Source organism: Oryctolagus cuniculus, chromosome 1, assembly GCF_964237555.1.
Source record: "Oryctolagus cuniculus chromosome 1, mOryCun1.1, whole genome shotgun sequence".
Taxonomy (NCBI): Eukaryota; Metazoa; Chordata; class Mammalia; order Lagomorpha; family Leporidae; genus Oryctolagus; species Oryctolagus cuniculus.
In genome coordinates, this window is record NC_091432.1 from 79,615,950 (window position 1) to 79,642,519 (window position 26,570).

At 38.8% G+C, this 26,570-nt stretch overlaps 1 protein-coding gene across 5 annotated transcripts in view; it reads right to left on the bottom strand.

Moving 5' to 3' along the window:
• Positions 1 to 26,570, bottom strand: part of GRM5 (glutamate metabotropic receptor 5) — a 557,251-nt gene that overhangs the window by 142,414 nt on the left and 388,267 nt on the right. For all 5 annotated transcript variants that reach the window (XR_007909731.2, XM_051820841.2, XM_051820823.2 and 2 more), the window contains one exon: positions 8,341 to 8,576. Coding sequence is in view for 4 of the 5 variants with exons in the window: in XM_051820841.2 (XP_051676801.1) it covers positions 8,341 to 8,576 (236 nt within the window). In the remaining variant the exon portion in view is untranslated. The remainder of the gene's footprint in view (positions 1 to 8,340; positions 8,577 to 26,570) is intronic.

The following is a 26,570-nucleotide window of genomic DNA, read 5'->3' on the forward strand; positions in this document are numbered from 1 at the left end:
ATGCTTTTTTCTTCTCCCCATTCAGTATGATATTGGCAGTTGGTTTGTCACATATAGCCTTTACAGTTTTGAGGTATTTTCCTTCTATACATTCTATATCTTCCATTTAGAAGATTTTTGTCAGAAGTGGTGTTGAATGGTATCAAATGCTTTCTCTGCAACTATTGAGATGACCATATGAGTTTTGTTCTTCATTTTATTGATGTGATTTATGATGTTTATTAACTTGTGAATGTTGAACCACTCTTGCATTCCTGGGATAAGTCCCACTTGATAGTGATGTATAATCTTTTGGATATGACTTTGGATTTGATTTGCTAGTATTCTGTTGAGAATCTTTGTATCTATGTTCATTAAGGATATAGGTCTATAGTCTTCTTTTTGTGTCATGTCTTTTATTGGTTTTGGTATTCAAAGAGATGCTGATTTTACAAAAACAGTTTAGCAGAATTCCATCTTGTTCAATATTTTGAAGTAGTTTCAAAAAATATTGTAGTTACTTCCTCATTGTGTGTTTTGTAAAATTCAGTAGAGAAACCTTCCTGGACTTTTCCTTGATGGAAGACTTTTGATTACTGCTTCAATCTCATTGCTTGCTATAGTCTATTTAGATCTATATTTTCTTGATTTAATCTTGGTAGGTTATATGTATCTGGGAATTTATCCATTTCTTTGAGATGTTCAAGTTTGTGAGCATGTTGTTCTTTTAATCTTTTGTATTTCAGTGTTTTTTTTTTTTTGGTTTTTTTTTTTTTTTTTTTTTTTTGACAGGCAGAGTGGACAGTGAGAGAGAGAGACAGAGAGAAAGGTCTTCCTTTTTGCCGTTGGTTCACCCTCCAATGGCCGCCACGGCCAGCACACCACGCTGATCCGAAGGCAGGAGCCAGGTGCTGTTCCTGGTCTCCCATGGGGTGCAGGGCCCAAGCACTTGGGCCATCCTCCACTGCACTCCCTGGCCACAGCAGAGAGCTGGCCTGGAAGAGGGGCAACTGGGACAGAATCCGGCGCCTGGACCGGGACTAGAACCTGGTGTGCCGGCTCTGCTAGGTGGAGGATTAGCCTATTGAGCCTTGGCGCCAGCCTCAGTGGTTTCAACTGTAATGTCTCCTTTTTCATCACTAAATTTATTTGTTTATTTATCTGATCCATATTATTTCTTACCTCCTGCTGATTTTGGATTTGGTTTGTTCTTGTTTTTCTAAGTCTTTGAGATGCATCAGTACATATTTAATTTGAGCATTTCTCTTTAACATTGCTTTTGCTGTATCCTACAGGATTTGATATGTTATATTTTCATATTCATCTCAAGAAAGCTTTTGATTTCCTTTTTAGTTTCTTTGGTGACCCATTTATCACCCAGTAGCATGAGAAGATACACGGTATGATTTCAATCTTTTTAAATTTACTGAGGGTCCAGGATTGTGATGTTACATGTTAAGCTGCTACCTGTGATGTCAACAGACCATATGGATACTGGTTAAGGAATCAGCTGCTTCACTTCTGATCCAGCTCCCTTCTAATGCACCTGAGAAAGCAGCAGAAGATGGCCCAATTCCTTGGGCCCCAGGACCTACTTGGAAGACCTGGATGACGTTCCAGGCTCCTGCTTCAGCATTGCCCAGCCCTGGCCATTGCAGCCAATTAGGAGTGAACCAATGGATGGAAGTTCTCTCTGTCTCCCCCTCTGTTTTTGCATCTCTTTCAAATAAGTAAATCTTAAAAAAATAAATTTACTGAGGCATGATTTGTGACCTAATATATGTTCTGATATATGCCCCATGTGCTGATGAGAAGGATGTATACTCTGTAAGTGTTTGGTGAAATGTCCTGTAAATGTCTGTTAGGACAATTTGCTTAATAATATATTTCTAGTCTGATGTATTTTTATTGCCTTTCTGTCTGGATGATCTGTCCATTGATGAGAGTAGGGTATTGAAATCACCCACTATTACTGTATTGTAGTATATCTCTCCCTTTAGGTTTAATAGAATTTTCTCTATATATCTGGATGGTCTTGTTTTCAGTGTACATAAATTTATTATTATGTCTTCTTGCTGAATCAATCAAATATAATGTCCTTTTTATTTATGTTATAGTTTTTAATTTAAATTCTGTTTTATTTGATATCAGGATAGCTACTCTTGCTCATTTTTGTTTCCAACTGCCTGATATATTTTCACTAGTTCACTGTTGGTATGCATATATCTTTGTTGGTGAAGTGAGTGTCTTACAGGAAGCATCTAGTGGGTTCTTGATTTTATCTACTCAGTCAACATAAATCATTTGGCTGGAGAATTTAATCCATTTACATTCAAGGTTAGTATTGATAGATAAGAACTAGCACCTGTCATTTTGTTGATTAGATATTTATTATACCTGCTCTGTTAATGAATTTGGTAGTGTCATGTATTTTCATGATGTTTACTTCTAATGTAGGACCCCCATCAGGATTTCCTATGAGGCTGGTCTGATAGTGGTAAATTCTCTGTATTTGCTTATCTGGAAAACATTTCATTTTTCAATTTGAAAGGATAGCTTCACTGGATATAATATTTTTGGAAGATTTTGTTTTTACTTTTAAGAACTTGAAGTTTTATTTTTATTTATTTTTTATCTTTAAGACCTTTATTATATTATCCCATTCTCTTCTGGCCTATAGGGTTTCAACAGAAAAGTAACTTGACATGTTTCTCTTACTATCTTTTTCTCTCTTACTCCTTAACTTAAAAAAAAAAAAAAAGATTTATTTATTTACTTGAAAGGCAGAGTTACAGAGAGGCAGAGGCAGAGAGAGATAGAGAGGTCTTCCATCTGCTGGTTCACTCCCCAAATTAGGCTGGAGTTGGGCAGATCTGAAGCCAGCAGCTAGGAGCTTCTTCCAGGTCTCCCACATGAGGGTGCAGGGGCCCAGGAACATGGGCCATCTTCTACTGTTTTCCCAGAAGAGAGCTGGATCAGAAGAGCAGCCAGGACTCGATCCAGCACCCATATGGGATGCTGGCATTGCAGGCAGTGGTTTTACCCACTTTTCCACAGCTCTGGCCCCAGTCCTTAACTTTTTACAATTTGACCACAATATGCCTTGGAGAAGATATTTTTTGGTTGAGTCTGTTTGGGATCCTTTGAGCTTCTTATATCTGAATGTCCATGTCTCTTTCAAGACCCAGGGAACTCTTCAACTATTTTTTTATTTAGCAAGTTCTCAATGCTTTTTTCCATTTTTTTCTCTTTCATGAATATCTATAATACAAAGATTTGGTCATTTAATGGTATTCCATATTTCATGTCAACTTTCTTCACTCTTTTGATTTTTCTTTATTTTTATTTGATTGGATTCTTTCAAAAGTCTTGTCCTTGAGGTCAGAAATTCTTTCATCCATTTGGTCTCTTCTGCTGTTAAAGCTCTCAATCATATATTTTATTTCACTGATTGAAGATTTCATCTGTAAAATTTCTATTTTGTTCCTTAATGAATTTATTTACTTAGTAATATTTCATTAGTGTCACTCATTGATTTCCCCATTTCTTTGATCTTTCTGTATTCTCTTGTATCTTTTTGAGTTTCATTACAATAATTATTTTGAATTCTATATCTATCATTTCATAGATTTCCTTCAGTTCAGGATCTAATTCTTGAGGATTATTTTATTCTTTTGGAGGCATCATGTTACCTTGTCTATTTTTGTCTCCTATGTCCCTATGTTGATATTTGTGCATCTGGTTTAATTGTTCCTTTTTTTTTTTTTTTTTTTTGACAGGCAGAGTTAGACAGAGAGAGACAGAGAGAAAGATCTTCTTTCTGTTGGTTCACCCCCCCAAATGGCTGCTATATGGCCAGTGCGCTGTGCCGATCTGAAGCCAGGAGCCAGGTACTTCCTCCAGGTCTCCCACGCAGGTGCAGGACCCAAGCACTTGGCCATCCTCCACTGTTCTCCCAGGCCACAGCAGAGAGCTGGACTGGAAGAGGAGAAACCGGGACAGAACCGGTGCCCCAACCGGACTAGAACCCGGGGTGCTGGCGCCGCAGGTGGAGGATTACCCTAGTGAGCTGCGGCAATGGCCTTAATTGTTTCTTCTTTAAGAATAGGTTTTTTTGGAAAGCATTTATTGTTTTAGCTGGAATGCAGAGTATCATTTGGCTTGTTGCTTTGTCTTTGGTTCTAGGTGAGCTCAGAATTGTAGACTCAGAATGATTTCTTTTGTCTTAATCAATGTCAGCTGTGTCTCTAAATGATAAAGTGGTCTAGTTTGTTGTGGGAATAGAAGTATGGGTTTGAGATGAATATGGGTTTCCTAGGGTGTGAATCTTTGGTTCACTGAGAGTTTGCTATCAGTCTCCTAGGGATTGTGATAGCCAAGGCCTTGCTCTTGGTGCTGAAGAAGAAAAAAGATGGCTGTCTCCTTGTCTCACTGGCAAGCCTGAGTGGGGCTAGTGCTTTTGGCACCAATTGATGGTCTGTAGGACTATGTGATGCAGAGATCCTTCTGGGATATTCCAACTGATGCTATGGTTTATAACACCAGCAACCCAAGTCCTGGGTCTAAGGGATGAGAACTGAACCTTGGTCCAGTCCTATAGTGTGCCTACAAGGCATATAGGAGATTTTTTCTGGGTGAGTCCAGACAAGTAGAATGCATCTAGGTTCTTCCCTAGATTCACTGGTTAGACTCTAGTGGGATTGAAAAATTTAGAAATGTTAACACTCCTAGTGTTGCAGGGTATAGTGGGGTCATTACTCAGATCTCCAAGGGAGGGTTGAATTTATTATGGGCTGCTGTTGGTGATAGCCTCCAGAATCTGAGGAATCCTCCTGGCTCACACAGAGTGTACAAGCATAGCTATGGGGCTAATGTCCAAAAACTTCCACAGTTGCAGGATGCAGGAGAGCTGTGCTTTGCTCAACAAATCACCCCAACTCAGACTGGCTGTGTGACTCTTCATTGCAGTCTGGTACTCTGTGGGGGTGAGGGAAGGGAGGGAAGCAATGCAACTCCTTCTCCAAACCCAGCAGTTGCTCAGACCCCAGTCAGTGACTCAGGCTGAAGCAGTCAGTGGGTGGCTGTGGAATTCTCTCAGCTAAAGTGTGAGTGGTGGAAAGTTCAGCAATTTCTTCATACCTTGACTTGGTATGGTGGCTCATAGCCAGCAGTTTGTGACCTTATGAAGCTGGCTGCAGCAGTGTCTCTGTCTTCTCCCTTCTTGTACCATGGAATTTTCATTCCACTATGGCTTCTCTGCCAAAAATTTCCATCAGAACCCTGGAAATGTGATTCTCCCTTTGGTCTTTTTGTACCTGGAGGCAGCTGAAGGTAACATGGCTATACCCTATTCAGCCATCCTGGCTCTTCCAACCCTGAAAAATTCTTAAGGCAGATATTAAAAATAATGAACTCAAAGAAACATGAAAACGACTGGAAGAGGCCTTTTACAAAAGAGGAAACAACTTTGAAATAAATGTGTGAAAATGGGCTTAATTTCTTGTAATATGCCACGGAAAAGTGATCAAAATCACAATATTATATATTCATGGAATGCCTAAAATAAGAGACAAAATCTGGTAATGACAAGGGTCTGGAACAATTTCAACTGCCATTTGTGATGGGATGAGATGCTAAAAGAAATTTGTGTAAATATGGAAGTAATTGGTAGTAATTGGTAATTGGTAGTGAATATTTGGGTATCTTATGGCATCTATGTTCATATATGAATGATTTTTTTTTTGGACAGGCAGAGTGGACAGTGAGAGAGAGAGAGACAGAGAGAAAGGTCTTCCTTTTGCCATTGGTTCACCCTCCAATGGCCACTGCGGCCAGCGCGCTGCGGCTGGCGCACCGCGCTGATCCGAAAGCAGGAGCCAGGTGCTGTTCCTGGTCTCCCATGGGGTGCAGGGCCCAAGCACTTGGGCCATCCTCCACTGCCTTCCCGGGCCACAGCAGAGAGCTGGCCTGGAAGAGGGGCAACTGGGACAGAATCTGGCGCCCCGACTGGGACTAGAACCTGGTGTGCCGGCGCCGCTAGGTGGAGGATTAGCCTATTGAGCTGCGGCACCGGCCCCGTATATGAATGATTTTAAGAATGATTTCTCTTCTCATCTTTGACCTATGTGTTGCTGTACCATAATGAAGATTTTGTGATTTTTAAACCTATTTTGTTCTATTTCTTTAGTATATTATATTGGTTAAACTTTATACAAATCTGAGTTCAATCTCAGTTTCAGTGCTTAATAGGTATATGACCTTGAGGAAGTTATTTTGACTCTCTAAATCTTGGTTTCTTTCTCTTTAAAATGGGAACAATAATTCCCTCATTGAGAATGATGGAGACATTACATATAAAATGTCCATGTTTATGTACCAAATGTCATCTGTTGTTGATAAGATTCCCAGGGAAGATTAGAGTGCTTTCCATTTCTACCATCAGGAGTAGATTCTGAGCACAGCCATCACATCACAGTGTTCACATGAGACAGAGCTACAATTGCAGCATCAGAAGGAGAATTTAACTGAACAGTTTCCATAGAAATACTATTTCCATGGAAATCAATTAGAGTTTTTCAAGATTATATCTAAGCAAGACCTCCATCACAGGAATAGAAACAAAGAACTATTTGTGAGAGGAGGCATTTCGGAGAAGGACTGGGAAAAGAAGAACAGTTAGTACAAAAGATGGCAAAGACTGGAAAGATTTTCTTACTTACATTGATTAGTGGTTGCTATAATTTTCTTAGTAAGGATGAACTGGGATGATATAAGAGCTGGTGCTTACTCTTTATAATCCCTCCAAAGTAGCTACACAGACATATCTGTACACATACATAGAATAGAAACGCAAAGACGTGGATGCTCCACCAATTTTGAGAGGAAAGAAGTGTGTCATCCTGAAACTGGATTAAACTGTAGAAAATATTGAATTAGGTACAAAGATTAAAGCGGTGAAACCTAGGTGACAATGTTATCTATTAACACCTTTTTTCATGAAAATAAAAACAAAGGAAATTAATAAATTCTTGAAGATTTTGGACAAGAGGTAGCAGAATCTGAAGAGGGAGAGAAGCAGACATCCTCACACTCTGCTTCTACAGTTTCTGGTTTTCTTTTTTCAGTACAACATCCCACAACTTAGCATCTTTCCTCTCCCCATTACCCTGATAGGAAGTTCATCAAGTCCTTGTTTTATCAAGTTATGATTTTAAAAGACAATCACAAATAAATACTTACTATTTCTATCATTTTGTGAAAGAAGGAATGTTCTTTCCAACAACAGAAACCAACAGAAGATGGATATGACCTTAGAGGCAGAATGCTCTACGAATTCACTACATTGATCCCAATTTACTCATTTTGAAGCTGTTATGTGACTACTTCATTGTATGCTGGATTGGTTTTTGGACCTGGATTCCAAACCCACTGTCTCAATACATTCTTGTTTTCCAGCCTCAAAGGTTAAGGCACCTACACCACCAACTAAAACATTTCAATTACACATGTGGGATAAGTCAGTCTCAACAAATCACTTACCAATTTTAACAAACTGAATCCTTTGCACAACTGATATACATATCAATATTGGACTTACCTTGTTATTAGTGTCAAGGTTCTTTTTGGAGTTGCTACAAATAATACAAGCCAATTCCTTCATTTAAATATTATTACATCATTCATTATGTTGAATTGTAATTTTTGTTGGCTTGATTATCTTCCTTTCCAGGTATCAAATCTTTGAGTTAGGAATTGGTTTTCCCCATCTTGTACCATTACAATTATAGCATTTTTGGTACATACTTGTTGAGTGAATGAATGAAAAACTCTGCTCAGATATGCTTCCAGAACCATCTTAATTATATATATGTATATATGTGTGTGTGTGTATCCCTGCTACTTTTCATGGTTTATTAACAGAAGCAGAAGAAATCATCCTTCACATTCACTGATTGATATTTTGCCATATATGAAACTCTCACTCTATGTCTCCACTGTGTTAACTGTTCTAGATAATAGAAATGAGCAAAATGTAGTTCCTGCCCTCAAGGATGTTAACAATAGTTCCATTCTGAAGCTTGTTTTATCCTTTTAGGACACTGCCTTACAGAAATGTATCTGATTTCTCAAATGATATAAATAGAAATAATCTAATCATTGGAATCTCAATAGAGTAAACACATACACTGCAATGTTTTTCTTAGTGAGAATAAAACCTGTTTATCACCATAAGTAGCAATACCCACTCTATTTATGTAAGAGTCCTCTCTAACAAATTACAGCCACTATCCCCATGACACAGTTTACTTAAATTGGAGTCTTAGCCTTACCCACTTTAAATGAAACAATAAATCTGCTTACTATTGCAAGTCTTGTTGTATTTGCTGTTCTCCTGTGCAAACCCTTCCAGACGGCACTGAAACCGATGCTGCCAAAATTCTTGAAACCAAGGGTTTCGGAGGTTTGTTTCTGGTCGCAGCTTCAGGTAATAATCATCAAACCACTTGACATCAGGAGACTGGAGCTTGATTGTGATTCCACCAACAGCTTCTCGCTGATACCCATCTGTCACGTCATACCTGTCAGCCCAGCCATCACTATGGGGAAAAAAAAAAAAAAACCTTCAATTTAGACCACATATCTTCTGAGCAGGAGTCCTTTTGCTTTCCTTTTGAAAATATTAGTCATTAAATTGCTACTTCCAGCCACAGTGATCCCTCATCACATGTAGGTGATTACTGAGAAACTAACTGGTTAGAATTAAAACACCTTTGAAACTTTCGATTTAAGAGCACTGAAGGGCACTAATCTCACTTACCTTGAACAGTGGAGAACAGCCTAGTGGTTTTAGTAGGATTTTACTTCTTTTTCTTCTTCTTCTTTTTTTTTTTTTTTTTTTTTTTTTTTTTTGACAGGCAGAGTTAGACAGTGAGAGAGAGAAAGAGAGACAGAGAGAAAGATCTTCCTTCCGTTGGTGCACCCCTCAAATGGCCACTACGGCCAGCACACTGCGGCCAGCGCACGGTGCCGATCTGAAGCCAGGAGCCAGGTGCTTCCTCCTTGTCTCCCATGCGGGTGCAGGGCCCAAGCACCTGGGCCATTCTCCACTGCCCTCCCAGGCCACAGCAGAGAGCTGGACTGGAAGAGGAGCAACCGGGACAGAATCCGGCGCCCCAACTGGGACTAGAACCCGGGATGCCAGTGCCGCAGGCGGAGGATTAGCCAACTAAGCTGCGGTGCCGGCCAAGATTTTACTTCTTGCAAAATAAAATACATGCATATAAGTTGCATATCACCATTCACATTACCTGTTGGGCATTTAATAGCTAAGCCAAGTTAATATATTATTTTCTTTTTCTTCGTAACAATCATGAAAATGTTACTAAAATTTTTAAAAATCCAAAGCGTGTCCAACATTAATTTTATCATCCTATGACATACAACTTTTAGTTGTTCACATTTCACAAGGTAATTATACAGAGGATTAAAGAAAAGCCTGCTGTAAGATGATTCTATTAAATGTTGATTTGCCAAAGCCTCAGTCTGAAATCTTTGTAGTTCATAGTTCATATACTCTTTTCTATACCATGGAGCCTCTGAAATATATTAAAATGTACATTTAAAATCATATTTACATTATAGTGATTGAGAGTTTTGTTGTTTTGTTTTTTAAAGATTTATTTACTAGCTATTTGAAAGGCAAAGTTACAGAGAGAGAGGTAGAGGGAAAAAGAAAGGGAGAGAGAACATGAGAGAGAGAGCGCTATCCTCCATCTGCTGGTTTACTTCCCACATGGCCATAACGGCTGTGCCATGCTGAGCTAGGAGCCCTGAGCTTCCTCTGGGTCTCCCACATGGGTACAGGGGCCCAAGCACTTGGATCATTCTCTGCTGCTTTCCCAGGCATGTTAGCAGTGAGCTGAATTGATCAGAAGTCGTTCAGCCAGGATTCAAACAAGCACCCATATGGGATGCCTGCTTCATAGATCGAGGCTTAACCCACTATGACACAACACTGGTCTGGAGAGATCTTCTTCTTTTTTTTTTTTTGAATTTTATTTTATTTGACAGATAGAGTTATAGACAGTGAGAGAGAGAGAGAGAGACAGAGAGAAAGGTCTTTCTTCCATTGGTTCACTCCCTAAATGGCTGCCACGACCAGCACTGTGCAGAGCCAAAGCCAGGTGCTTATTCCTGGTCTCCCATGCAGGTGCAGGGGCCCAAGAACTTTTGAGTCCTCCACTGCTATCCTATGGCATAGCAGAGAGCTGGACTGGAAGAGGAGCAACCGGGACTAGAACCCGGCGCCCATATGGGATGCCGGCGCCACAGGCAGAAGATTAACCAAGTGAGCCAGGGCGCCGGCCCCCTGGAGAGATCTTCTTAACAATGGGCCATGCAGGATGTTAGCAAGTATCATATTCCTCAACATTACTAACATTCTATGCGCTGATCACTGAGTTATGTGGGAATTTTAAAATAAAGGAGTATGAAATCAGAGTTCATATTATAATGGTATAAGAGTGTGAAAGAACAGGAAAGTATTCTAAGCCTATCTGGAAACCACATGAGACACAATATTGAACATAAAAGACATGTCAGGATGTTTGTATCACATTTAAGTACAGACTAGGGCATGCAGGAGAATATATTCTCAGACTTCTCTCCTTTTTTCTCCTCTTGGAAAACGCACAGCTTGTGTTGTGTTTTCTGGGACCCAGCTGGTCTATACTTCTCTTAAAGAGGTGTAAATACTATAAGCAAATATGAAGTGAAGGGGAAAATTGACAATCTAAAAAATGTAACACCAAAGAGGGAAGAGAGAGGATGTGGAATGAGTTGAGGGGAAAAGTAGACTGGTCCCTTCTAGATGAAGTCAGGTTGGGGTAGGAGGGTGAGGGAAGAGATTTACATTACTAGTGACTGTTTACCTCATTTGCATTATTTTACTTTGAATGCATTTCTTTCCTTCACATTTGTTTCTCTGCAAAGAGCATGATCAAATATTCTGCATATAAAACCAATCCCAGAGACAGTATTATGTAAGTCACTAAGTAAAATAACACAAAAGAATGCACTTTTCAGTACACTCATTAAACCAACTCTCACTTAAAAATTGATAATTGGGAGTTGTTCCAAAGGTTACAGATTACTCATTAAGATAACACAGGAGCTTGAAATGGCTTCAGATAATTTTAAGGCATCAGAGGTTGAAGAGGAGAAAAAAATAAATGATCATAATGGACCATTTATTTCTCTGAGTCCTCCTCTTGAAAAGACAGTATCTCATTAGAAACTACCTATGGTGAAATTTCACAAACTTTTGTGGCAGATCAGGGGGAAAAAAAATCATGCAATATGTTTTGTCCCAATGTTGAATTTGGTTCCTTCACACATTATCATCCCTCAAGTTTCTCATTTTCAGCTCCGGAAGATTTTATTTAAAGCTGACAAGTTGAAATGAAGTGGGCTTGTTTGCCTCATTTTCTCCTTCTGTTTTGGAGGGTTTATTATATCACTGATATGAGAGTGTGGGTCTCATTGGCACACCAGGAGATGCATGGGCGGGCAAACGGGACAGGAAGCTCTGTTTGTCAAGCAGAGCCCCATTCTCCAAGGAAGTGGGAATGTAAATTGCTCCTTTTGTTAACATTAGCTTGCTCTTATATAACACTATGATTTCAAATATTACATAAGAAATGTAAGATTATAATGAGTGCAATTTACCCTTCACGATTCATTCACTGAATTTAATGGGGGTTGTGAAAACCTGTTTTAATAAAGTTTTTTGCAGGTAGTATTTCCACAAAAGAAAAGTGTCAGGACTAGAGAGTTTAAACTTACTCATCTCTCATCATATTATTTCTCTGTTTTTCAGGTATAAAGCTCTAAGTTGAAGGATTCAGAAAAATATGATGTGTTATTGGTAGCCTTATAGGTCCAGGTTGTAAGTTTAAATAAAGTTGATTCTAGATATTTCCAATCAACAGCCAAAAAAATCATAAAGGAGTTAGTGTGGAAAGAGAAAAATCCTACTATCTATATATGTGACAAAACAGTCATTCTATTTAAACTTTTGGAGACTATCTGCTATGTAATGAAGTGAATTAAGTGGGATTTAATTTTTATTCCAGATCCTTGTCTTCTACTTAGAGAGGCTTTCTAAGTACAGGTATATATACAGTGCACGAAGTGATAAAGCTTATTTAAAAGGTGAGAAAGCAAACACACACACACACACATACACACACACACAGGAGCACACGTAGAAAGTGGGCCAGAGGGGAAATGGGGTGGGGGAGGGAAAGTAGAGAGAAAGCATCTTTAGCACCTTCTATGATCTCGGTCTACAGAGAGAGAAGGGACAGCCCTTCAAATCACTGGCTTCTTTATGATCCTAGAAGGGTAGTGGCTATTCAAATGGCACTTCCTCCTCCAGATCCCAGGTGAAGGAGGTAGCAAGAGGACAACTCTGATTAACAAGTAGGCAGGTATTACACATGGGTATAGGTCAGGACTTGTGTTTTGCAGGCACCTCCAGATCTGTGATCCTAAAGTAGCTATTCCATATCAGCAAGTCCCAAGAAAAGTCACTGGATGCTAAGTTAGAGGATGCTGTATTGACTTTTGGTAATTAAACATTGACATTGTCATAAATATGCACTTTCAAGATTTGTGTTAAGATGATCATCTCTGAATAATGAGTAATAAATTCAAAAATCAAATGAATTGCCACAAAAACTAGAATTTTCCTTTCTGCTATCTTATGTTTTTCATTATTTTGATAGAGAAGACCTTCAAGATTTTGGCACCACATATATTTTATCAAAATTGGGGGAAAAGGAAGAGGAAGATAAGGAAAGAATAGCATGTATCGAAAACATCACATTTAAGTAACTTTTTAAAGATTTATTATCTATCTATGCATTTATCACTGTTCCATCTATCCATCCATCCATCCATCCACCCAATTTGTCTCTCTTCTTATTGGTGGGCATTTTGCCCATCTTCTGATAATGTCTCTCATTCTTTTCTTTTAAGTTTTTTTTTTTTTTTAAACACGGTTGGCCAGTATTATTTGCAAATTCAACTGCTTGCTAGAACTTATGCAACACTAAAATAAACACTAGTCACATTTCTATGGGCATTCACAGATATTCTCAGAGTCAGAGTGGCAAAACACTGAATCCCCTGATATCCATAGTCCCATCTGACACTGAGCAAGGGGACCCTCTACTGGCTTTCCTCAGTTCTCATACAATAAGCAGCTTTCCATTTTATTGTCTATTTAGTGCCAGGTTGTTAGGTTGTTTGTGTGTTTTTTTTGTTTTTTTGTTTTTTTTTTTTTGTTTTTTTTTTTTTTTTGCTGGTGATTTTGCTGCTTTAACATGGCCCCAAGAGAAGTGCTAATGTGTTGTCTAGTGTTCCAAAGCACAAGATGGCTGTCATATACATAGCAAATCCACATATCAGAAAAGCTTTATCCAGAAATGAGCAAAATGCTATTTGTTGCAAGTTCAGTGTTCATGAATTAATGATGTACATTAAACCAGATATATTTAAACAGGAGCACACATAAGGCCAGGTTATGTATTGCCTTGCTGATGAAAATATGACTTGAGGCTTAGAGCAACCTAACTTGTCTTTTCTCTAGGAGCAATCATCAGTATTCAGTAACTTAGTGTTTGCCAAATGTTTATAGAACATTACTGTAAATGAGACTGGACTATACATGCAGTCTTAATCTGGATATTGTTTGAGTCAGGCTTTTCATCTTTCTTTGGGTATAGAAACAGAATAACTTGGGAAAACATTCAAAATTGTAAAAAAAAAAAAAGATCCTTAATTTGGAATAGTTAAAGGAGTCATACAAACATATATGCTCATCCTCAAAATGCCTCCCCAGTTGATGCTTCGATTCCTTTAAAGCTTCCCTGCAGACTTGTTAAGGACTTCCTCATCTAGCATGAATTCACTCTCATTTTCTTCTCAAGAATGGATTAATAAAAATATATTCTCGTTCTCTACAGTTTACCCTCCTCCCTTTGTCCTTTCAACCTCAATTTCCATTATTTCTCATAATTAGCAACTCACGAAAGTTTAATTTTGTTTTCAACAGAAGATTCTTGTTTAAAATACATCTGACTATGAAATTCTCAAAGATTCTCTTGTGTATCTTTAAAAGTGTCCTTCTTTTCTTTAACGTTTATTAAAAATTGGAAACTATTATACTTAGTGAAATATTCCAGTCCCAAAAAGACAGATACTGTACGCTTTCCCCAATTCAAGGTAACTAATAGAGTAACTAAAATGTAATGTACTGGAGTGACATGGACATTTTGAGACTCGATTGTTTACAGCCCTGTCTCTTCTGTTGAGGAACAGTGTTTTCTCTTCTTCATACTATTTGTTGAACTCTTTTCCTTAATGTAGGGTTAACTTTACAATCATCAAGTAAACTGAAAGTAGATCATTGTAAAAATTAAGAGTGGGAATGAGAGCAGGAGGAGGGAAAAGTGTTGGACCATGGGCTAGAGGGAGGGTAGTATGTGAAGTACCACTATGTTCCTAAATTTCTCTCTCTCTCTCTCTCTCTCTCTATATATATATATGAGATACATGAAACTTGTATAATTTAAATAAAAATTGTATCAATCTTAAGATAAAATATTTTGTGGCAATACACATTCCCCAGATCTCAATGACATAGAACAACTCTTATGTTCACTGAAGATGGCCTGTGAAGATGGCCTATGGTTCTTTTGCTTCATGAGCAACAGGCTGAATGAGTTGCCTTCTTCTGAAACAAACTGCTCTTAAAGAAAGGAAAAACAGAGTGGAGAGGGGAGCTGTGAAGTTGCAGGTTCTTAAGCATTCTGTTTAGAAGTGGCATGTAATGTCAGTTATGCTCACCCGTCATTGACCAAAACAAATTACATGGCTGCATTGACACTCAATGGATTAGACATCTATAATTTTTTTCACAGAGAGGAAATTTCAGGAAAATGTAATCTGTCACATTCATGGAGTGTTGCAATTGTATTGAGAACAAGAAAGGCCCAAGTTAAACAGGCTTTATATAGCACTTCAGGGGCTGGCGCTGTGGCACAGCGAGTTAACTCCCTGGCCTGAAGCTCTGGCATCCCATATGGGTGCCAGTTCTAGTTCTGGTTGCTCCTCTTTCTGATCCAGCTCTCTGCTATGGCCTGGGATAGCGGTAGAAGATGGCCCAAGTTCTTGGGCCCCTGCACCCGCATAGGAGACCCCGAAGAAGCTCCTGGCTCCTGGCTTTGGATCAGCGCAGCTCCGGCCATTGTGGCCATCTGGGGAGTGAACCAGAGGATGGAAGACCTCTCTTTCTGTCTCTACCTCTCTCTGTAATTATGTCTTTCAAATAAACAAAATAAATCTTTTTTTTAAAAAAATACCACATCAAAGATCATGGTCTTGTGGAGAGATGAGAGAGGATAGACATATAAAAAATGAACATATACACTTGAGTATTATTATATGTATGAACCAAGTGCAGCAGAAGAACAACCAATATATGACTAACTCTCTGTAGGATGATAAGATTTGAACTGAGTTTGAATTAGAATAGTAATAAGTATTTTAATATGTTATTGTCTATATCACAAAAAGATACTTATGTTTGTGACTCAAGGAACAGTGAATATTAAGCATTGCAGCTATGTAGGGATCACAAAACTGTGAGGTAATATGAGGATAAGTTGAGGAAGTCCAGTTGTGAATTGACTATTGTGCTGTTGCAAAGCTTTGGACTTCTTCATGTACGTAGGTAGTGGGGAGGTGATTGTGGCTTTTAAGGTATGAAATGATGGGAATTGAGTGAACTCTGTCTGGTAGCTGTATAGGTGGCAGATCAGAGCACTTAGAGATGAGTGTTAGAGAATCAAGTTAGAAAATTATTGTAGTAGTTAAGGAAAACAATGGAAAATTGAATTAAAGGGTACAAAGGAAAAAAGTCTTTTTTTTTTTTTTTTAAGGAATCCATAGGACTAGATGTAGGGTAAAAAGGCTAATGGAGGGTTTCTGTGATTTGTGGGAGAACAGCAATATTGTAACTCCATGTCCTAGACTAGAAAATATAGAAGAGAATGAGTTTGGTGTGAAAATTGAAGAAAATGAAAATAATTTGGGATCTCTGATGAATATATTTTGATTTATATGTCCTTTAATATTTCTTTTCCCCTGGATTTATATATGTACTCTGCATAACAATAGGTTTGAAAGCTATCAAACCATCCCATTCTATAATATATATGTTTCCTTTTAAAAATATTTATTTATTTATTTTGATATACTTGAAATGTAGATCTACAGATAGAGAGAGAGAGAAAAGGAGAGAGAGTATCTCATTCACACCACAAGTGTCTGCAACAGCCCGAACTGGGCCAGGCAAAATCCAGAAGCCCATAACTCCATTTAGGTTCCCCATGTGGGTAGCAGGTGCCAAAGCATTTGAGCCATAATCTGCTGTCTCCTAGGATGCATTAATAGGAAGTTTGATTGGAAGTGGTGTAGCAGGAACTTGAACTGGCATTCCAATATGGGAAGTGGGCATTTCAAGTGGGGGCTTAAACCCCTCCTGCACTACAACACCTGCCCCATGTTTTCATATGCTGAACTGTAGTTATTGACTAAAAAAATGAAATAATGACAATTTCAGGACTACAAAGATTGGTACTCTATACCATTATAATCTTATAATATCAAAATTTTTAGATTAGAATTACTCATCATTCATGGTGTTAAATAAAGGATATATAGAGCAGACTCACAGCTATAATTATAATCACTAAATGGTGTACAACCAATAGTTAAATATAAAAATCTTTTTTTGGCTAGAATTTTTTTTTTATTTGAAAGGTAGAGTTAGAGAGAGAGAAAGAAAATTAGAGAAAGAGAGATCGTCCATCCACTGGTTCAAGCCCCAAATGGCTACAACAGCTGACGTTGGGCTAGGCTGAAGCCAGGAGCTTCATCAAGGTCTCCCATATGGATACAGGGGCTTGTGGACATGGACCCTCTTCTGCTGCTTTCCCAGGCACTTCAGCAGGGAGCTGGATCAAAAGTGAAGCAGCTGGGACTTGAACCAGTGTCCATATGAGATGCTAGCACAGCAAATGGCAGCTTAATCTGCTACACCACAATGCTGGCCCCATGGCTAGAATATTAAAGCCCCTAAGGGCTACATGTTAACCAGAATAAATAGAAATAAGTATCACAAAAAACAAGATCAATAATTATCATATGTTAGATGCAAAATAATTTAAAATTTGTCACATTTATCCAAATGTGCATCAGTAAAATGCAGACAATATAATTTTTCCTTCATTTCCTCATGTCCTGTCACTATGTGTTTTAAGATACTCCTATGTAAAACAGAAATATATCTGTAGCACTAAAAAGTGCACTGGGTAATGCTTTATTAACCAACTCAATATTGTATTCATTTCAGTACATTAATTCAGTATTTAGAATGCCTCTTCTGTGCCAGACACTGTGGTAGATTCCAGTCCATGCCTGCAAGGCATGAACAATCCATTAGATATAACCTGGCTGAACAGGCATTGCTAACTTCCAGCCCATTGGGTTTTCCTCATTTATTCTTTAGACTGAGCATCTCCTTTCCTTTTCACTCAATCTTTCTGTAAACAGCACAAGTCATTAGGTTCCAGTCACTGCATTATCATTTACTGACAATCACATCCTGTCCTGCTCCTTAAGATTGTCTCCTGATCACCTCAACTAGTATTCTACATGTTTCCGAATTCTTAGTTCTTACATTTACAATCTCTTGATTATTTAACTGGAAGGCTAATCACATATAATGCATATGGATTTCACTACCTGAACTCTCACATGGCAATGTGGTTATTTACTGTAACTCCACAGAGAGGCATCTTGCTGTGCTACTGCCCTGATCAAACAACCTAAATCATTCATTTCAAAATATCCCCCCAAAAGAACAATACCAGATGTAAAAGGTAGCTGCGTGAACGACTTTTCCTAGAAAGTCAACAGTTGTGAATGTGGGGAGAGTGGGGGTGGGTGGTTCAGGCACACAGTTATACTTGCTCGCTGATACCTTCAGCTCTGCCTATTGGTACTGCTGAGATTAATCACACACATGCTGCATTTTGGAGACAGGGCACATTGATTCGTGTTGCTCAAATATGCTACACTTTCACACCTCCAACCTCTAAGCATGCTATTCCCTTTGCACAGAGTACCATCTTCTCAACTCCTCACTTGTTTCCTGATTTGACAAGATCTAATTCATTCGTAAAGCAGACAGAGCTTGAATGCAGCTTATCAAAAACCTTTCTCAAGCTCTGCTGGGCTTAATACTTGCCTCCTCTCCACTGGTAAAATACTGTGACATTTATTTCTTTATTCACCAAACAAGTCTCATTTGTCTAATACACTAAATGTGGGGAGAGAGTGAAGAGGAAAGAAAAAATACCTACTTTCATAGAGGTAACATTATGATGCCTTTTGTTTTGCAATGGCCATTACTTAAATTTAGCTGACATCATCATATAAGTAATATAATAAAATTTATTTTTGTGTTCACCAAGTAGACTATGTGATTTTATATTTGAAATATCTTTATGTACTACTGCTTATTATAAAATTGAGCACATAGTAAACACTTGAGAAATGGTTAGTATAATCTATTTAAAAATTATACTTTAGAAGGCAAACTTCAAATTGCACAAAATTATTTTCAGGTACTACTTCTATTCATTTTTAATTGAGCAAACAACTCTGTCAAATGTGCCCTATCATTCTGAAAGGCTGAGTTAATTTCCCTCTCCAGAATCGTCTTTCTATTCTCCACCTAGTGCTATTAAGGTTATGAGTGCATTTGTTAGACCACATCCCAGCTTTTTTTTTCAAACTTGCTCACTACCCACATAATTATTATGGAAACTTTGTTCCACCCACCTGTAATCATCATCTTGCCAAATCTGTTACCAATAGCATTTTAACAGATATTTTCAGGTTTTTAAAATTCTAATAGTAGGTGTCTACTGATTACTTCAATGTCTTCATATAATATATTTTTTTCTCTATTCAAATGAAGTAGAGTATGTTAGATTCTCTAAATAATAGTGAAAAGCAGAAAATGATGTTGTAATTTTAAATAAAAATTCTCGTGAATATATATCAGGTAAAACTAATGAATTTTGGGAGCCAGCACGGTGGTGTGGTGGGTTAAGCCACTGCCTGTTTCACTGGCATCCCATATGGGTTCCAGTTTGAGTCCTGACTGCTCCACTTCCAATCTAGCTCCCTGCTAATGTGCCTGAGAAAGCAGCAGAGAATGGTCCAAGTGCCTGAGTCCTTTAACCCTTGTGGGAGAGGTGCCTGGATACTGGCTTCAGTTTGGCCTGGCCCTGGCTGTTATGGCCATTTGGGGAGTGAACCAGAGGATGGAAGACTTCTCTCTGTCTCTGCCTCTGCTTCTCCCTCTCTGTAACTCCACGTTTCAAGTAAATAAATCTTAAAAAGAGATACCTGATGAAATTTTTATACATTTCTTACTCCTTTAAAAGAAGCAGCATACAGAATTGTTGAGGAAATGATTAAGTTATTTACTGAAAAATCAACTTATATCCAGAATTTTTAAAACCCAGTTTTTCCTATTTACAAGAATTTACAAAGGATAAGTAGAAGTGAATTGAAGCAGCAACATCAGAAATTCAAAAAATGGAAGAAAAGTCAGAAACTTGAAGTTTGCTATGTGTCTAGTGAAAGGTGTTTCTGATATGTTTTTGTCTAGTGTTTTAGAGGCTTTAGATATAATTATTATTCATCCTAGATTTTATAGCTAAATAGACTTAGGCACTGACAGAGTAGGAATTTACTTACATCTCACAGCAAATATAAAGAGGCAGCTTATAACCCAGACTTCATTAATTCCCAAACTCTAGCACTCTCTATACTTCATAAGTAATGATATACGGTGATGGTAGCACCGAGAAATGTTTCTTAAAGGACCATCATTAAGATACACGCATTGGAGGGCAGGTAATGGCTGAAGGTTTGGGGGATATGTAGGCAAAATTCCAAGATGGCACCCAAGATTCCTAATCTGGTTTACCCACACTTCTCTTGGTTATTATATCAATCACTAACTTATATAGATGCTAACTTGAAGGGATATCCTGATGTATTAGGTCTTAAAGAAGTAGAACTAAAAATAAGGAGATATCCTCTGTGGATTTGATGTAGTCATGTGAGTCCTGGTTTTCCTGCCTAGACATATTCAAATTTGAGAGATTTGATGTGGGAGAGTTGGAGGAGAATCTCCCTTGTTGGCTTTGAAGATGGAGGGAGTAACAATGAAAGGAATACAGTGGGCCTCCATGAGCTTACAGTGGTCCCTGTGTAACTATCAGTGCCAGCAAGGGAAGGGGGACCTAAGTTTTCATCCAAAAGATACTGAATTCAACGCTTGACGGTGTCTGGAATCACACTCTTCTACAAAGTCTTCAGAAAGGAATGAAATGTTCCAATCCCTCGTCTTCAGGCTTTTTGCGCCTGAACAAGCAACTCATTTGCCATACCTGGACTCCTGGTCTCTGGAAAGTATGAGATGAAAAATGCATATAGCTTTACAATTTGCTCATGAAGTAGATGATTTTATTTCTTCATATTTCATGCTCAATTATATACATTTGTTAGTATAAATATAAATTAATATACTTATAAATTACCAAGGGTTGTATAATATTTAAACCCAATCTACTGGGGCTGGCTCTGTGGTGTAGTGGGTAAAGCCACCACCTGCAGTGCTGGCATTCCATATAGGTGCCGGTTCTGGTTCTGGCTGCTCCACTTCTGATCCAGCTCTCTGCTATGGCCTGGGAAAGCAGTAGAAGATGGCCCAAGTCCTTGGGCCCCTGCACCTGCATGGGAGACCCTGAAGAAGGGCCTGGCTCCTGACTTCAGATCGGCACAGCTCTGACTGTTGCAGCCAATTGGTGGGTGAACCAGTGGATGGAAGACCTCTCTCTCTGCCTCTCCTTCTCTTCTGTGTAACTCTTTCAAATAAATATAAAATAAATTAATAAAAAAATCTACTGATATCAGAAATGAAAATTGAACTAAATAAGCACCATTTATTAAATATAGTATTTGATGCAAATCTGTTATATATATATATATATATTTTTTTTTTTGACAGGCAGAGTTAGACAGTGAGAGAGAGAGACAGAGAGAAAGGTCTTCCTTTTTCCGTTGGTTCACCCTCCATCCAAATGGCCACCACAGCCAGCGCACTGCGCCAATCTGAAGCCAGGAACCAGGTGCTTCCTCTTGGTCTCTCATGCGGGTGCAGGGCCTAAGCACCTGGGCCATCCTCCACTGCCTTCCCGGGCCACAGTAGAGAGCTGGACTGGAAGAGGAGCAACTGGGACAGAATCCGGAACCCTAACTGGGTCTAGAATCCGGGGTGCTGGTGCCGCAGGCAGAGGATTAGCCAAGTGAGCTGTGGCGCCAGCCTGTGTATGTTACAATATATAAAGAAAAATCAAATCCTGTTATACACACACACTTAACACATGCACACATCCCTTAAAATCATTTTTGGATTTCCCTCTCTTAGATAGTAAACAAATTTCTTTTAAACTGTTGCATGCATTTTCTGATAAAATATCCTTCCCTGTAGGATACATTGGCAAATTATTAAGAATATTTCTAATAAAAAGAAAAGAATAAATAGAAGGTTCTTGAGAGACTCTCATTTCTATGCATAAACACAGAATTCAGTTCAAATTTCACTCTGAAACAACCTGTTTTTCCTCACAACTTATTCCCACAATACCCACTGAACCCAGTCTATTGTTAATTTCTCTTACATATTTGGTATGGTTAATAAATGAACTTCCAAAGGCTAAATAATAAAACATTCTACTGGAGGGAGCAGGTGCTTAGCCTAGCTGGTCAGACCCCTGCATCACACAGTGGAGTACTTTGATTATATTTCCAGCTCTGGCACCTGACTCCAGTTCCTGCCAAAGCAGACCTTGGGAAGCAGTGGTAATAAAGAGACTGGGTTCCTGCTATCCATATGGAAGACATGAATTGCATTTCCTACTCCCAGTTTTTCCTTGCCCAGCCCTGGCTGTTGAAAGCATTTGGAAAGTGAACCAGTGGATAAGAGCTAACAACCCTGTTCCACTCAAATAAAGATAGATAAATAAATAAATACATAAATAATTTTTAAAATTGCCCTGTGTTTAAGAAATAGTCATACCACTATGAGAAACAGTGACCTGATCAGCTCTTGTCCTGACTGTTGATGTACAATGTAATACTTCATCCATTTTAGTATTTTTTTTTTTTTGTTCTAGTACTGTTGGTTGAAATCTGTAATTAAAAACAATTATTCTTAGGTGTTTAAATTTTAACTGAAAAGTTATCCCTGTTAGGAATTTGGAAAACATTATGCTGAGTGAAATAAGCCAGTTCCAAAGGGACAAATACCATATGTTCTCCCTGATCGGTGACAACTAACTGAGCACCAAAAAGGAAACCTGTTAAAGTGAAATGAACACTATGAGAAATGGTGATTTGATCAACCCTTGCCCTGGCTGTTAATGAACAACTTAATACGTTATCCCTCTTAGTATTTTTTTTTTTGTTTGTTCTACTTAATACTTTTGGCTGAATACTGTAATCAATTCACAGTTATTCTCAAGTGTTGAAACTTAACTGAAAAGTGATCGTTGTTAAATATAAGAGTGGGAGTAAGAGAGGGAAGAGATGTGCAATTCGGGACATGCTCAAGCTGACTTAACTCAAACGGTAGAGTTAGAAACATACCAGGGGATTCCAATTCAATCCCATCAAGGTGGCATGTACCAATGCCATCTCACTAGTCCCAGTGATCAATTTCTGTTCACATTTGATCATAATGATAGGACTAAGAACCAAAGGGATCACATAAACAAGACTAGTGTCTGCAAATACTAGCTGATAGAATAAAAAAGGGAGAGAATGATCCAACATGGGAAGTGAGATACACAGCAGACCCATAGAATGGCAGATGTCCTAAACAGCACTCTGGCCTCAGAATCAGCCCTTAAGGCATTCAGATCTGGCTGAAAAGCCCATGAGAGTATTTCAGGCATGGAAAGCCAAAACACTCTGGGAAAAAAAAAAAATCTACATGAAAGATCTCTGCGAGTGAGATCCCAGTGAAAAGAACAGGTCATCAAAGAAGTAGGTACCTTTCTCTGAAGGGAGGAGAGAACTTCCACTTTGACTATGACCTTGTCTAAATATGATCAGAGTTGGTGAACTCAAAAGGCTTCCATAGCCTTGGCAACTCATGACAAGTGCCTAGGGTGATTACTGATGCCATAAACAAGAGTGTCAATTTGTTAAGTCAACAACAGGAGTCACTGTGCACTTATTCCTCATGTAGGATCTCTGTGCTTAATGTGCTGTACATTGCGATTTAATGCTATAACTAGTACTCAAACAGTATTTTTCGCTTTGTGTTTCTATGTGGGTGCAAACTGTTGAAATCTTTACTTAATATATGCTAAACTGATCTTCTGTATATAAAGAGAAACGAAACTGAATCTTGATGTGAATGGAAGGGGAGAGGGAGTGGGAAAGGGGAGGGTTGCGGGTGGGAGGGAAGTTATGGGGGGGGAGCCATTGTAATCCATAAGCTGTACTTTGGAAATTTATATTCATTAAATAAAAGTTAAAAAAAAGAAATAGTCATACAAGAAACTGGACAAGGAGATTTCATGACAGTGGAATATTGAAGGACATATTGCTCTAGGCTAGGGGTAAATAGTTAAAAAAAAAAGTAGAGAAAATACATTCTCAGGGGAGAGTTAGAGACAAAACCACAGTGGAAATTCTATGGAAGGAAGAGGAATGTGGTGGATGGTGTGGAAGGTGTGGACATGCAGCAGGATCATGCACACAACACACGACCCCAGCAGCTGAGAACCAGAGAAAGTGGCAGCTTTGGAGAATGGCGTGAGATCAGACTGCAGTAGACCAAGCCACTGGTGATAGAGCTGGAAGGAGAGCTTTGTATGAGTCCAGCTTGGAGCCCTAAGGGGGGCAGGGTATCTGCTAACCTAGTGAATAAAAAAAGGGGGATATATTTCTTACTCTCCATGTCCCCCGACATGGCACATGACAATTGGATGAGAGAAGGTAGGTACCATTTTGGGTACAAGTAGTAGCTACAGAAGCTCTTGGGCACTCACTCAGCCACTGGCTGGGACAAGATGCCATCTTGTTGGTGGTAGCGGTGGCAGCAGCTCTGGTGTGTGCACCTGGCAACTGGCAGGGAGAAGGCGACAGTGTGAAATGAGTAGGGGCTGCATCTGGCAGCTCTTGTGTACATGTGTGAAACAGGGATCCTACCAGAGGGAAAAATCGGTGTTTGATTTTTTTTTTTGGAATCTGACTCAAAACAAAAACAAAAACAAAAACAAAACACTTTGAAGCTGGATGGGAGGATTGACAGGGTATGGGTACCAATGTAGGACTGTAAGGTGTCCCCAGCATTTCAACATATCACAGGCTCTGGGTCTCAAACTGCCTAGGCACAGAATCCACAGGCAGCTGGCTCTGGGAATGTCTCTGACTCTCTGTGGATGGGACAGGCTAGTGGGTTTAAGTGGATCCTCTGCACCTTGCAATTATGGGAGCCTTGTGTGCTGAGAACTCTGTGACTGCACGAGAGGGTGTAGGGTAGCTTGGTTTCTGGGAAATCAATTTGAATGGCTCCACATACTTAGAGCTCCTTAACTGCCTGGTTGAGTCACTTTAATGGGATCCATGCTCATATTGAGGATGGCATAAATCCTTCATTTGATTCATGCAGCAGTGTGGATGAGTAATGCACCCACTGTGGGCTAACACCCAAGCATTGACCACCTGGAATAGAGGGGGTTATGGTATGATTATACCAACAGAGGTGATCATACCCTCCTTTCTGCTAAAAAGAGATCTACTACACCTGAATTGGATGTCACCCTATATACTCACTCCCCACTGGAGCACTGACCAGAGCTCCCTGGCCACACCAAGCACAGACCTCTGGGTATTCACTGAAAGAGCAAACACTTCACTAAACCACAGAGGCATAGCTCAAAGTTAAAAGCCATCAGTGGAGAAAACAAAGTATTTCCACAACTGCTTAAAATAAATGCAGAAATTCAAGTAGCAAGAATAAGACAACACGACACTTGAATATTAGAATGTGAAGATGAAGAGATTGATGAAATGCCTGGAAAAGAATTCAAAAGATTAATCATAGCATTACTCAGAAGTAAAGAGAAATAAATCCACGAATTAAAGAAATCCATACATGACATGAATGAAAAATCTTCCCATGACATTGAAAATTTGAAGAGAAATCAAAATGAAATATTAAAAATGAAGAATTCAATAGAAAAAATAAAAATACAGTGGGGGCCTGCGCTGTGGCTAGCAGGCTAAGCATCTTCCTGTGATGCCAGCATCCCATTTGGGTGCCAATTCAAGTCCCAGCTACGCCATTTCTAATCCAGATCCCTTCTGATGGCTTGGGGAAGCAGTAGAAGATGGCCCCTGCACCCATGTGGGAGACCTGGAAGAAGCTCCTGGCTCCTGGCTTCAGACCTGCCCAGCTCCAGAATTTGTGACCATTTGGGGAATGAATTAGTGGATGGAAGACCTTTCTCTCTGTCTCTCCCTCTTTCTGTCTGTAACTCTGCTGCTCAAGAAAATAAATAAATTAAAATAAAAATACAGTGGGAAGCCTTAACAATAGATTGGTGAGGCAGAAGAAAGAATATCCAAGCTAGAAGACAAATCTTTGGAAATTTTTCAGTCAGACCAAAAAAAAGAGGAAGAAATTAGAAAAATTTAAAACAGTATTGGAGATTTCTGGGATTCTGCTAAGCGACCAGACATAAGGGTCTTAGAAGTTCCTGAGAATGTGGAAAGAGAGAATGGATTAGAAGGCTTATTCAGTGAAATAATTATAGTAAACTTTCCCAATTTGGAAAAAGAAAGGGAAGTCCAAGTACATGAGGCACATAGAACTCCTTATAAACATAACCAGAAACGATTTCACCACGACACATTGTAGTCAAAATTTCAACAGTGAAAAACAAAGAAAAGATTTTAAAATGTGCATGAGAGAAACACTGGATTACTTTCAGAGGATCTCCAATTAGGCTCACAACTGACTTCTCAATAGAAACCATACAGGCTAGGAGAGCATGGCAAGGCATAGTCCAAATCTTAAGAGAAAAAGAACTGTCAACCCAGAATACTGCATCCTGCAAAGCTCTCATTTATGAATGAAGGTGAACTAAAGATATTCCATAACAAATAAATTGAAAGAGTTTGTCACCAATCATCCAGCCTTAAAAAAGATACTTAAGGACGTGTTACACCCAAAAATACAGAAAGAATAGGCATCATTATGAAAGACTTTGAAGGCTGAAAATCTCCCAATAAAAGTACAAAGGAAATCCAAAGTAAACAATAGGAATATTTATGAAAAAAAGGCAGGGAAAAGTTGTTTTTTA